This window comes from Myotis yumanensis, unplaced genomic scaffold (genome assembly GCF_028538775.1).
Source record: "Myotis yumanensis isolate MYYU_CA2020_CCGP unplaced genomic scaffold, mMyoYum1.0.hap1 SCAF_1, whole genome shotgun sequence".
Taxonomy (NCBI): domain Eukaryota; kingdom Metazoa; phylum Chordata; class Mammalia; order Chiroptera; family Vespertilionidae; genus Myotis; species Myotis yumanensis.
This window is the reverse complement of record NW_027223752.1, coordinates 79,703,777-79,716,307: the sequence shown is the minus strand read 5'-3', so window position 1 is coordinate 79,716,307 and position 12,531 is coordinate 79,703,777. Positions and strand designations below refer to the sequence as shown.

Below are 12,531 nucleotides of genomic sequence, written 5' to 3'. Positions count from 1 at the left end.
GCAGGCTATTGTAGGGAAAACAGGTAATACCAGGTATTATCTTTTCATGCTTCTAAAAAACCCCATATCCTCAGTTATGTGGGTAGACTCCTTCTCCCTATGTAACTCCTCCTTATTTCTTCCCCGTTACATCTAAATGTCTTTTAATCTTTTATTTTTTTTGTCTTTCAGTCTCTTCTAGTTCTCCTTCCTTCCAAAACTACTGTTGAGCTTCTATTTTCAATATCAGCAATATCTGGATTGAGTAAGTTAGTATCTTTAGTTCCAGATAATGATTATACTTTCAATTACTCACTGACCTGCCTGAGATTTTTAGAACTCAAGTTTCACTCATCTCATAGCTTTTTTCTAATCTCAATATTAACAAAAAGGACTTTATATTGCACCTGGTTAAAAAAATCTTTATTATATGAAAAAAATAAAGTTCTCCTGTGATTTGTTAATTACTAAAATAATACATGTTCATTACAGATTAAAAATATATGAACTATATAAAAAAACAACCCACAACTGTTACTGGCAATTCTTTCTCCTCAGGGATTAGGGTTTTTCTTTAACAAACTTTGTGAAGTCTCACCCACCAGCTCCATTGGAAGCAGGCCAGTTTGCCTATCTTGCATTGCTATGGAATATAATTATCTATCTTTAAGTAAATGGAGGTAAACTGGTACAAAAGGTACAAAATTCTTCAGATAAGTAAGTGCAAATCTTAGAATTTATTTCTAACAAAAGTGGCATTTAAATTAAAGATCTACAAACAATTTTAAACATTAAACAAAAATCTGTGAATGTTGTTTCCAAGAACCCTTTTGAAGAAACTACCAGAACAAACTTCAATCATGTGAAGACTGAGAAACTAGGACAAAAGACGAGCACTGAATATTATTGTAAACTATATCTACGACTGAAACTAACGTGAGGATTTGCATGACTAACCAGTATGAAATGTCACATGCCTCAACAACATAGAAACTATATAGTTGCCCTTCATTTCCATCCACTGTCACATTAGATAGTTTTACCAAACCTCTCACTAAAAAATAAATTCACATGTTGGACAAACATTTTTTGAAATACTTTGATGAGCTGCCTCCCCCCAAAAGGAGATGGTATGGAATATTGAGAATCTAAAAATCAAATGAAATTGGGAATCCAGGGAAATATATGTTGAATAAAAATCAGCTTTCACTGTGAGGACTTGTGTTCTGTTTTCAAGGCCACAAGTATTGGTGGTAGAGACAGAGATGCATAGGAGACAAAGCCCAGCTCACCCAAAGATATATTACACAGCAAGCTGAGGTCTCAAAAAACATCTTCTCAGGGTAAAAAAGATTTTTAAAAACTCACCACCCAAAAAGCTGAAAAGAGAAAAAGAATTATATTACTGAGTCCTCTGATTCACTGCTAGCTAATAATTTTGTTCACAGTTTCTGGTTCCAAGGTTATAATGCCTCTTGATAGAAGAAAACACAAATATCCTTTATTCGATGACTCAAAGTATTCTACAGGTAAACTTTGAAGAAATAGGCGCTTACAGTCAAACATCAATGAACAAAGGGAAGGGCATGGTAACCACCATGCTATTGTCTGTGTCTATGAGTTTTTGTTTGATTTTTTTGTTTGTTCATTTGTTGCTTTCAGTTTTATATCCCCCATATGAGTGAAATCATATGGTTCTTAACTTTCTCCATCTGACTTACTTCCCTTAGCATCACATTAAGTTCCATTCATGTTGTTGCAAATGGCAATATTTCATCTTTTCTTATGGCTGACTAGTATTCTACTGTATATATGTACTACATCTTCTTTATCCAGTCATCTGTTGAAGGAAACTTCAGGTGTTTCCATGTCTTGGTCACCATGAATAACGCTGAAAAAAACATAGGGGTGCGTATATCTTTGCAAATAAATGTTTTCAATTTTTGGGGTAGATTGCCAAAAGAGGGGTTGCTGGGTTATATGGTAACTCTATTTTTAATTTTTTGAAGAAACATCATATTGTTTTCTATAGTGTATATACCAGTCTACATTCCCGTAAGCAGTGAATGAGAGTTCCTTTTTCTCCACAACCCCTCCAACATTTATTATTTGTCTTATTGATAACAGTCATTCTAATAGGTGTGAGGTGTTATTTTGTACTTTTAATATACATATCTCTAATAGCTAGTGAAGTTAAGCATCTTTTCATATATGTGCGGGAAATTCGTATGTCTTCTTGAGAGAAGTATCTATTCAGGCCTTCTGCCCATTTTTCTAAATGGATTGTTTGGTGTTGACTTGTATGAGTTCTTTATATATTTTGGATATTAATGCCTTGTTGGAACTGTTGTTTGCAAATGTCTTCTCCCATTTGGTCAGTTGCCTTTTTGTTTTGTTGTTGGTTTCTTTTGCTGTGGAGAAACATTTTAGTTTGATATAGTCCCATTTATATATTTTTTGCCTTACTTCTCTTGCCTTTGGAGTCATATTCACAAAAATATTCTCTAAGACCAAGGTTTAATAGTATCTATGTTTTCAGCTATGTAATTTATTGTTTCAAATCTTGTATTTAGGTCTTTGATCCATCTTGAATTAAATTTTGTACATGGGGACAAAATGTAGTCTGGTTTCATTCTTTTGCATGTGACATTCCAATTTTTCCAGCACCATTTATTGAAGAGGATTTATTTTCTCCATTGTATGTTTTTGATTCCTTTGTTGAAAAGTATTTGCCCATATACATATGGTTTTCTTTCTAGGCTCTCAATTCTGTTCTATTGGTCTGTGTGTCTGTTTTCCTGTCAATACCATGCTGTTTTTATTATTGTCACTATGTGGTATAGCTTGAAGTAAGGGAGTGTGATACATCAGGCTCCATTCTTTTCTGTTGGATTGTTTTGGCTGTTTGGGCTATTTTGTGGTTCTATACAAATCTGAGGATTGGTTGTTTTTTTCATCATTTGCTTTAAAAAATGCCTCTGAAATTTTGAGAGGGGTTGCATTAAAACTGTATAGTGCTTGATACTATACATAAGGGTGTCCTAAAATTCACGCAAGTAGTAATTTTGATAGAAAACACAGGTTTATAAATAAAAATTGTAATTTTTTTATTGATTCATAAAGTATACCGTATAAAGTTATGTATGGAATAGCATATCGGGTAAATGGCCTCCACGGCTTTGCTGGCACATACGCACTCTTTTGTTGAAATTTTCCATGACCATTTTGCACAAATGTGGCTGAATTTGAATGAGGCTCATTTTCATCTTGATGGCTTGGTTAATTGACAAAATTGTCACATTTGGGGTTCAGAAAATCCATGAGTGATTGTTGAGAAACAAATGCATCCACAACATATCATTGTTTGGTGCGGATTTTGGGCTGGAGGCATCATTGGACCATTATTCGAAAATACGGCTGCTCAGGCAATAACAGTTAATGGTGCTCACTATCACGACATGATAATCCACTTTTTATGTATGCTATTCCATACATAACCTGATACTGTATACTTTATGAATCAATAAAAAATTTACAATGTTTAATTATAAACCTGTGTTTTCTATCAAAATTACTTCTTGCGTGAATTTTGGGACACCCTTTAGAAAACCCCAAAGACTCCATCCAAAAATGACTAGACCTAATAAATTCAGCAATGTAGCAGGATACAAAATTAACACCCAGAAATCTATGGCCTTTTTATACACCAATAATGAACTCACAGAAAGAGAAACAAAAAAACCAATCTCATTTACCACTGCACCAAAAAATTTAAGATACCTAGGAATAAACTTAACTAAGGACATAAAGACCTGTATGTGGAAAACTACAGGACATTGGAAAAAGAGATAGAGGAATACATAAACAATTGGAAGAACATACCATATGTTCATGGATTGGTAGAATCAACATCATTAAAATGTCCATACTACCTAAAGAAATCTACAGATTGAATGCAATCTCCATTAAAATACAATGGCATACTTCAAAGATCTGGAAACTCTCCAAAAATTAATCTGGAATTAAAAAAGACCTCAAATAGCCACAGCAATCCTGAGAAATAAGAACAAAGTTGGAGGGATCACAATACCAGATATCAAACTATATTACCAAGCCACGGTTCTCAAAACTGCCTGGTACTGGCACAAGAATGGACATATAGACCAATGGAACAAAACAGAGAACCCAGAAATCTACCCAAGCCATTATGCTCAATTAATATTTGACAAAGGAGGCAAGAGCATACAATGGAGTCAAGACAGTCTCTTCAATAAATGGTGCTAGGAAATTTGGTCAGATAGATGCAAAAAAAATGAAACTAGATCACCAACTTACACCATACACAAAAACAAACTCAAAATGCCTAGAGGACTTAAATGTAACATGAGAAACCATAAAAATCCTTCAAGACTCCATAGGCAGCAAAATAGCAGACATATGTCATAGCAATATCTTTACAGACATAGCTCCTAGGGCAATGGAGACTAAGGAGAAAATAAACAAATGGGAATACATCAAAATAAAAAGCTTTTGCACAGCAAAAGAAACCATCAACAAAACAACAAGAAAACCCACTGCATGGGAGAACATACTTGCCAATGATATTTCAGATAAAGATTTAATCTCCAAATTTTACAGAGGACTCATACAACTTAACAAAAGGGAGATAAATGATCCAATCAAAAGATGGGCAAAGGACCTAAATATACACTTTTCCAAAGAGGACATACAGAAGGCCAAGAGACATATAAAAACATGGTCAAGGTCACTAATCATCTGAGAGATGCAAATCAAAACAACAATGAGGTACCATCTCACACCTGTCAGTCGGACTATCATCAACAAATCAACAAATGACAAGTGCTGGCGAGGATGTGGAGAAAAAGGAAACCTCATGCACTGCTGGTGGGAATGCAGACTGGTGCAGCCACTGTGGAGAACAGTATGGAGTTTCCTCAAAAAACTAAAAATGGAACTCCCATTCAACCCAGTAATCCCACTACTAGGAATATATCCCAAGAAACCAGAAACAACAATCAGAAAGGATATATGCATCCCCGTGTTCATAGCAGCACAATTTACAATAGCTAAGATTTGGAAACAGCCTAAGTGCCCATCAGCAGATGAGTGGATTAAAAACCAGTGGTACATCTACACAATGGAATACTATGCCGCTATATATATAAAAAAAGAACTTTTACCATTTGCAACAGCATGGATGGAACTGGAAAGCATTATGCTAAGCAAAATAAGCCAGTTGGAGAAAGATAAATATCACATGATCTCACTCATATGTGGGATGTAATGAGCAACATAATTTGATGAACAAGAATAGATCCAGAGACAAATGGCACTGGATGGGGGGATGGGGGGTGGGGGGTTAGAGAGAAATCAAAGGACTTGTATGCATGCATATTAACATAACCAATGGACACAGACACTGGGGCTGTGGAGGCTTGCCTGGGGTGGGAGTGGCTGGGGAGGGAGGTGTCAATTGGGGAAAAAGGAGACATATATAAAACTTTAGACAAAAAATATTTATAAAAAAACTGTATAGTGCTTTAAAAAGAAAGAACTCTTATCATTTGCAACAGCCTGGATGGACCTGGAGAGTATTATGCTGAGGGAAATAAGCCAGTCAGAGAAAGATAAATGTCGCATGATCTCACTCATATGCAGAATCTAATGAACTAAATAAAATGATGATCAAAAATAGACTTAGAGTCATAGAAGCATGAACAGACTGTTGAACCTCAGAGGGAAAGCAAGGGAGGATGAGTGGGAAGAGATCAAGCAATGAACTTGTATGCATATATGCATGACCCATGGACACAGACAATGGGATGGTGAGGGCCTGGGTGGGGGATGGAGGACAGGAGCAGGTTGGAAGAGGTTAATGGGGGGAAAAAGAGAACCTATGTAACACTTTCAACAATAAATATTTTTTTAAAACACACACACAAAAAACCCCTGTATATTGCTTTGGGTAGGTAATATGCTGATTCTTTCAATCCATGAAATTTCATTGGATTTCTACATGAAAAGTTTATTTCTTTATTATGCAAAGCCTGTTGCTGGTTTGGGTGACTCTCCATAACAAAGAAAAAAGAAAAAGGTTAACAGAAAAAATAACATATAAATTAGAAAAGCTATTATTTTAAGTGAGTACAAATTCTTGTATTATTCTAGAGTAGTGGTTCTCAAACTATGGGTCATGACCCCTTTGGGGGTCGAATGACCCTTTCACAGGGGTCGCTTAAGAACATCGGAAAACACATATATAATTACATATTATTTTTGTGATTAACCACTATGCTTTAATTATGTTCAATTTGTAACAATGAAAATACATCCTGCATATCAGATATTTACATTACGATTCATAACAGTAGCAACATTACAGTTATGAAGTAGCAACGAAAATAATTTTATGTTTGGGGGTCACCACAACATGAGGAACTGTGTTAAAGGTCTCGGCATTAGGAAGGTTGAGAACAACTGTTCTAGAGCTATACTAATAGAGTAGCTACATGTGACTTTTAAAATTAATTAACAGTGTGAAAAAGGCGAAGGAATTAAACAAAAACAAACAAACAGCTTATCATAGAGACAGAAAACAGCATGGTGATTACCAGAGGGAAAGGGAGTGGGCGAAGGTAAAAGGGTACACGGAGAATGAATGGTGATGCAAGGAGACTTGACTTGGGGTCATGAACACACAATACAATATACAGTTGGTGTATTATAGAATTGTATACCTGAAACATATATAATTTTATTAACCAATGTAATTTGCAATTAAAAAAAAAGAAAATAAAAAATGAAATTTATTTCCTCAGTTCATAGCCAATGTCAAGTGCTCAATAGTCACATATAGTTAATGGCTACCACATTAGAAAGTACTATATACAATACATCCTGCTTTTAGCTTATAAGATTGTCTAAAATGATAATTTTTTCCAGCAGAAATAAAAAGTTTCCATTCTGAATAAAATTTATATCTAATTTTAAGTATTGTGGCAAACTTTAGGAAGCAAGGTCCCAGATTATGGCTATAGCTATAAACAAAAATTACATTTTGGTGGCAATAAAGATTGCAATATACTCCAAGGTTGGATTTTTCTTCCCATATTTTTTAATAAAAATTTTTCTTTTATCAGTTGAGTTTATTTGTATTTATCTTTTATAGAGTATGTATTCTTATGCCTATCTTCTCATGTTTATTTCCTAATTTCCTAATATAGTCTGTATTTGTTCCTGTTTTTTAATTTCCCATTTCTCTATATTTTTATATATCTCTCTCTCTCTTCCATTTTTTACTCCCATTTCACTTTGAAATAGACATAAATTAGAATGAAATATGTTTTTTTATGCATTGTATGTATTTTTAAAATTTTATGTCAGTTACTTTTTTAAATAGTTAGAAAACTTCTTTAAAACAAAAACAAATCTACTGAAATTTAAATTATGTTTCCTTCTGCTACATGATTCTTAAATAATTTTCTTCTGTTTAAAATGATTTAATTAAAGAAGTAGTTCCTCATCATTGTTTTAGCAGAACAAAGGAGGCAATTATTCCTAAAATGAAAGAAACAAATAACAAGACCACAATAGGGTCTATTTAGGACGACATCTCCCCTACAGGAAGTGTCAGTCTTACAACATGCAGTTCTTTTTTCCTAAGAAGGATTATGTAAAGAAGTCTTTATGAGCATCATTTATTTTCTTTTTGCCTATCTCTTTACCAGTAATATGTCAAATCTAACATTTTTACTACCTACTTTACCACTTTATTTTCATTCTTAACATATCAGTGATTTCCTTTCAATTATACTATTTTTTTTCTCTTTTTGAATTGCTGTGTAAAACATAAATCACCTCCTTTAGCAGCCCACTTACTCAGACCTAATACTAGTAAACATGGTTGGTATTCCATTGTCTCAGTCATGATGGAATGTTGATTTTAGAACCCCAAGTGACATGATGTCTTAACTGATATATATTTGTACCTAACAGATCGCTAGTCTAATTTTTTTTTTACTATATCTTGTTGGTATTCCAATACTTCCCATTGAAAGTGTTCTATAGCTTTGTTAGTCTTCAAATTCCCAAAGCACATTCTTCGTTGCATCAGAAATTGGTTGTGTATTTCAAAAGGTAAGAGGCCCCTCTGTGAAAAAAAGATATTTAAGAGCAAAGGTAGGAATAACTAGCAATTGTCCCTTCCATTAGAAGGTGCTGTCTGTTGTGTGAGAGTGGTGTTAGATTATTGGGGCAGGATAGTTAGAAGCTAGGAAAAATCCTAGGTGAGTGGAATAGGAAACTGGCACAAGATAATTAAACAAGGTCAAATAATTTGACCAATTTACAGCCAGCTAGTGAATTACAATATCTTATCTTCCCTAACACACTTGAGAGCAAATAGTTTATACCTGTCCTCCCTAACCAGAGAATACATAGCTTTACTCACCCTGGTCAGGGAGATTGAGAACAGAGACCCAATTAATGTCATTTGTGCCAGCCAAACCCAAGGACAGATGGTCAGGGGAACAAATAACAAAAACCCAATTAGAGCCAGACAGACCCAAGATAAAAGTAAAACAGTAAAGCCAACCGAAGAACAATCCCAAACTCCCCTATATGCTCCTTTGGATACATCAGCATATTGAAAACGATCTTGGAAAGCTAATAAATATTCTGCTGAAACCCTCCCCTAAGATTCTTGCCTGCAGAAGAAAGATAAAAACCCTCAAGACAAAGGATACCAGCACAGACTTGCTCTGGAGCACGCCCATGCCTGTTGTCAGGCATGAACTTTTTTTTTTTTTAAATGTTGGTTATATTGTATTTTATTTTTTAAAAAATTTCTTTATTGATTAAGTTATTATATATGTGTCCTTATCCCCACATTACCCCCCCCCCCCCCCATACCCTCTCCCCCCTGTTGTCTGTGTCCATTGGTTAGGCCTATATGCATGCGTATAAGTCCTTTGGTTGATCTCTCTCCCTTACCCCCACCCTCCCCTACCTTCCCTCTGAGGTTTGACAGTCTGATCGATGTTTCTCTAAAGGCATGAACTTTTTATTTTTCTTCTCCTAAACTCTAAAGATCCCCACGAGACTTGCAATCAGGGGATCGGCGAGAGGCAGCTTGTCCCAGGCTACCCCCCTGAACCTTTCTCCAAGGCCCCCCTTTTCTCTGATTTTCTAGTGAGCCAAAGCAGCCCAGCCTTGGCTTCTTTCCTATAAGGTTTCCAGGGAGCCGAAGCAGAGCACTTCCTAGGCTCTCTCCTGTTGCTTCTTCTACCCTAAGTCCTTCCTTAGTTTTACTGCCCCCAACTTTAATAAATATCCTCTCAAAACCACCTGCACTCGTATTATGAACTCTTTCCTGCACAAAGTCAAGAAGCCACACTCTACAGGCTGGCCTGAAGCAGACCTGCTCTGGGTTTGGTTCCTATCTGGTGACATTGCTAGAGAGGTAAATGCTTTTGTCATTCTTCATATTTATAAGGAACAAAGAGAAGAAATAAATGGAAACATATACAACTCTTTGGGTGGGACATCTGCTGTCTTGAAATGAAATGATCAGAATGACAGGAGAAATAGACCACTATATGAAATCTGAATTCAACAATATATCTGTTTTTTAGTAGTACAGCTCTAGTTCCTCTTAACAGTTAGAATGACTTTTATAAAGCCCTTATAAAAATACCAGTTGTCTTGGGGATGTAATACTTGGTCTTAAGTTTATATATCATATATAAACTGAAAGAAGCGAGGGATGTTAGATGGTAATGAAACCCATCTGTTAAAGAGTGAGTTATTTAACTGTTTGACCGTTACATACTGTGGAAAAAGAAATAGAACAGAAATACATGATAAGAAATAAAACACAAAGCACAGTGGAAGAGTCTGCAACTTTTAATCTTAGAGGTACTTAAAGGTTTCTTCTATGTTCTAAAGGCAGTCTCAATGTTTGCAAGAGTGTGCAAAAACTAACAGTATAATAGTTTTCAAGATGTACAATACTTAGGAGTAAGTACAGAGGGATTCCTGATACTTATCTAACAGCAAGTTTTATACATGGAAGGAATGATAAATATCAAAGCCAATAAATGCCTAAGGAAAGAAGGAAGAAGAAGGAAGGAAGGAAGGAAATGGGGGATGGGGCGGGGGAAGAGGATGAAGGGAACAGAAAAGCTTATTTGGATGGTTCCATTTGTAAATGTTCATGCTTCAGTTTTGCTTAGGAAGCAATGTGAGTGCTGGTGTATAGGTGTATGCATGTGTGTGCACATAAATTTGTATTCACATATACGTGCCTTTGTGATGTTAAATATGTTTTTCATAATTCCTAATTTTGACTATACAAGAAGACCTCTATTATTAATATATTCAGGTTTAAACATACACAAAGCAGATATTTTTGTTTTAAATATGTGTCATTGCAAATATTTTTTGATTTGAGACTTTTCTGTTTTTCTTTTCCTTCTTTCCATCTCTTCTCTTTCATTCTGTCTCCCCTTGCAATTAGTGAGTGGACCCTTATTTTCCCTCCTCTCTACACTCCATGTTCCACAACACGGTTTAAAAACAAGTGTGCCATGTAACTGAAAGCATGTGAAATATTGTTTTATATTTTGTTCTAGTTTGAGTTGTCAATCTTTTAAAATTTTTATCTCAATAATAAGCCATTTTGAGTGTGCACTAGCAACATATATATATATTATTTGTATATTTTATATTCAATTATTGTGATTGTTTCTATATAAACTGTAGGAATTTCTAAAAATAAACTTTAAATAATGGGATCTAACAATATATGTATAGAAATTTTACTATTATTTCATACCAGTAATTTATAATGTTTTTTGGGTGATCACATTCTCAATATGGAGACCACTGTACAGGTCAGCCTCAGATTTTAATTTCTCCAGCATAATCAGGATTATTTTTAAAAAGATTTATCTGTATTACAGATGTCCAGGATTCTTTTTATGTAGATTAAATTGAAAGGCTGATATTCTATAGAGAAAAATGAAATATTTCAGGTAAATACAGGTTTGGTTTTTTTTTCTAGCTTTTTAGCTAAGTATTCCTAAGGTATAATTCAAATTGACTAAATGTTCAAATATCTGTATAGTTTAATAGTTCAATAAATTTTGGCAAATAGAGACTTGTGCCATTATAATTAAGGTATAGAACAAATCTGTCACCTTAAAAAGCTCTGTCATTTCTCTTTGCTGTCAATCTCCACTTCACCACCATTTAAATAAAAGAATCCTAAAGAACTTAATAATTGTGGTTACGTTTTTCTCAATCAGAAAAATTTTCATTTGCCTAATGCAAATAATCAATCCTGGACAGAGGCATTCCAGACTCCCAAATGAGGGAACATAAACAGGAGCATAGGACTGAAGCAGAAAAAGAGTGTGGCTTCAAGACCACACTCTTAAAGTTAAATAATGTAAAAAAATAAAAGGGAAAAATATGTCTTAGGTTGTAGGAAAATGAGGACATCATATAGATGTGGCATACACTGATGTTAGTTATAGAAGAAGTATGACCTAGATGAAAAGATGGAACTAAACTCTACTCCTTAATGTTCTGTAGGCAGAGGAAATGGAGATAGAAAATAGCACAGTGGTGAAAGAATTCATCCTTCTTGGTCTGACCGAGTCTCAAAATATTCAGCTACTGGTCTTTGTGCTAGTTTTAATTTTCTACCTCATCATCCTCCCTGGAAATTTCCTCATCATTCTCACCATCAGAACAGACCCTGGCCTCACAGCCCCCCTCTACTTCTTTCTGGGCAACTTGGCATTCCTGGATGCATCCTACTCCTTCATTGTGGCTCCCAGGATGCTGGTGGACTTCCTCTCTGAGAAGAAGGTAATCTCCTACAGGGACTGCATCACTCAGCTCTTTTTCTTGCACTTCCTTGGAGGAGGGGAAGGGTTACTCCTTGTTGTGATGGCCTTGGACCGCTACATCGCCATCTGCCGTCCTTTACACTATTCAACTGTCATGAACCCCCGAGCCTGCTATGCCTTGCTGTTGGCTCTGTGGCTAGGAGGCTTTGTCCACTCCATCATTCAGGTGGCCCTCATCCTCCGCTTGCCCTTCTGTGGCCCCAACCAGCTGGATAACTTCTTCTGTGATGTGCCACAGGTTATCAAGCTGGCCTGCACAGACACCTTTGTGGTGGAGCTCCTGATGGTCTTCAACAGTGGCCTGCTCACCCTCCTGTGCTTCCTGGGCCTTCTGGCCTCCTATGCAGTCATCATCTGTCGGGTACATCGGTCATCCTCTGAGGGGAAGAACAAAGCCCTGTCCACTTGTACTACTCATGTCATTATTATACTTATCATGTTTGGACCTGCCATCTTCATCTATACTCGCCCCTTTAGGACCTTACCAGTGGACAAGGTGGTTTCCTTTTTCCATACAGTGATCATTCCTTTGCTGAATCCTATGATTTATACCTTTCGCAACCAGGAAGTGAAATCTGCCATGAGGAGGTTATTGAGTCAATATGTGGTCTGCTGA

The 12,531-nt window shown here is 35.7% G+C and overlaps 1 protein-coding gene across 1 annotated transcript; it reads left to right on the top strand.

The window, feature by feature from the left end:
* The first annotated feature begins 11,604 nt into the window (after nt 1-11,604).
* On the top strand, nt 11,605-12,531 carry LOC139003599 (olfactory receptor 4N4C-like). The gene has a single exon (XM_070405674.1). It carries the CDS (start codon nt 11,605-11,607, stop codon nt 12,529-12,531), a length of 927 nt encoding a protein of 308 aa, XP_070261775.1.

What these genes read in the sequence shown, in the direction of transcription:
- LOC139003599 (XM_070405674.1), top strand. Translation starts at nt 11,605, where the DNA reads ATGGAGATAGAAAATAGCACAGTGGTGAAAGAATTCATCCTTCTTGGT.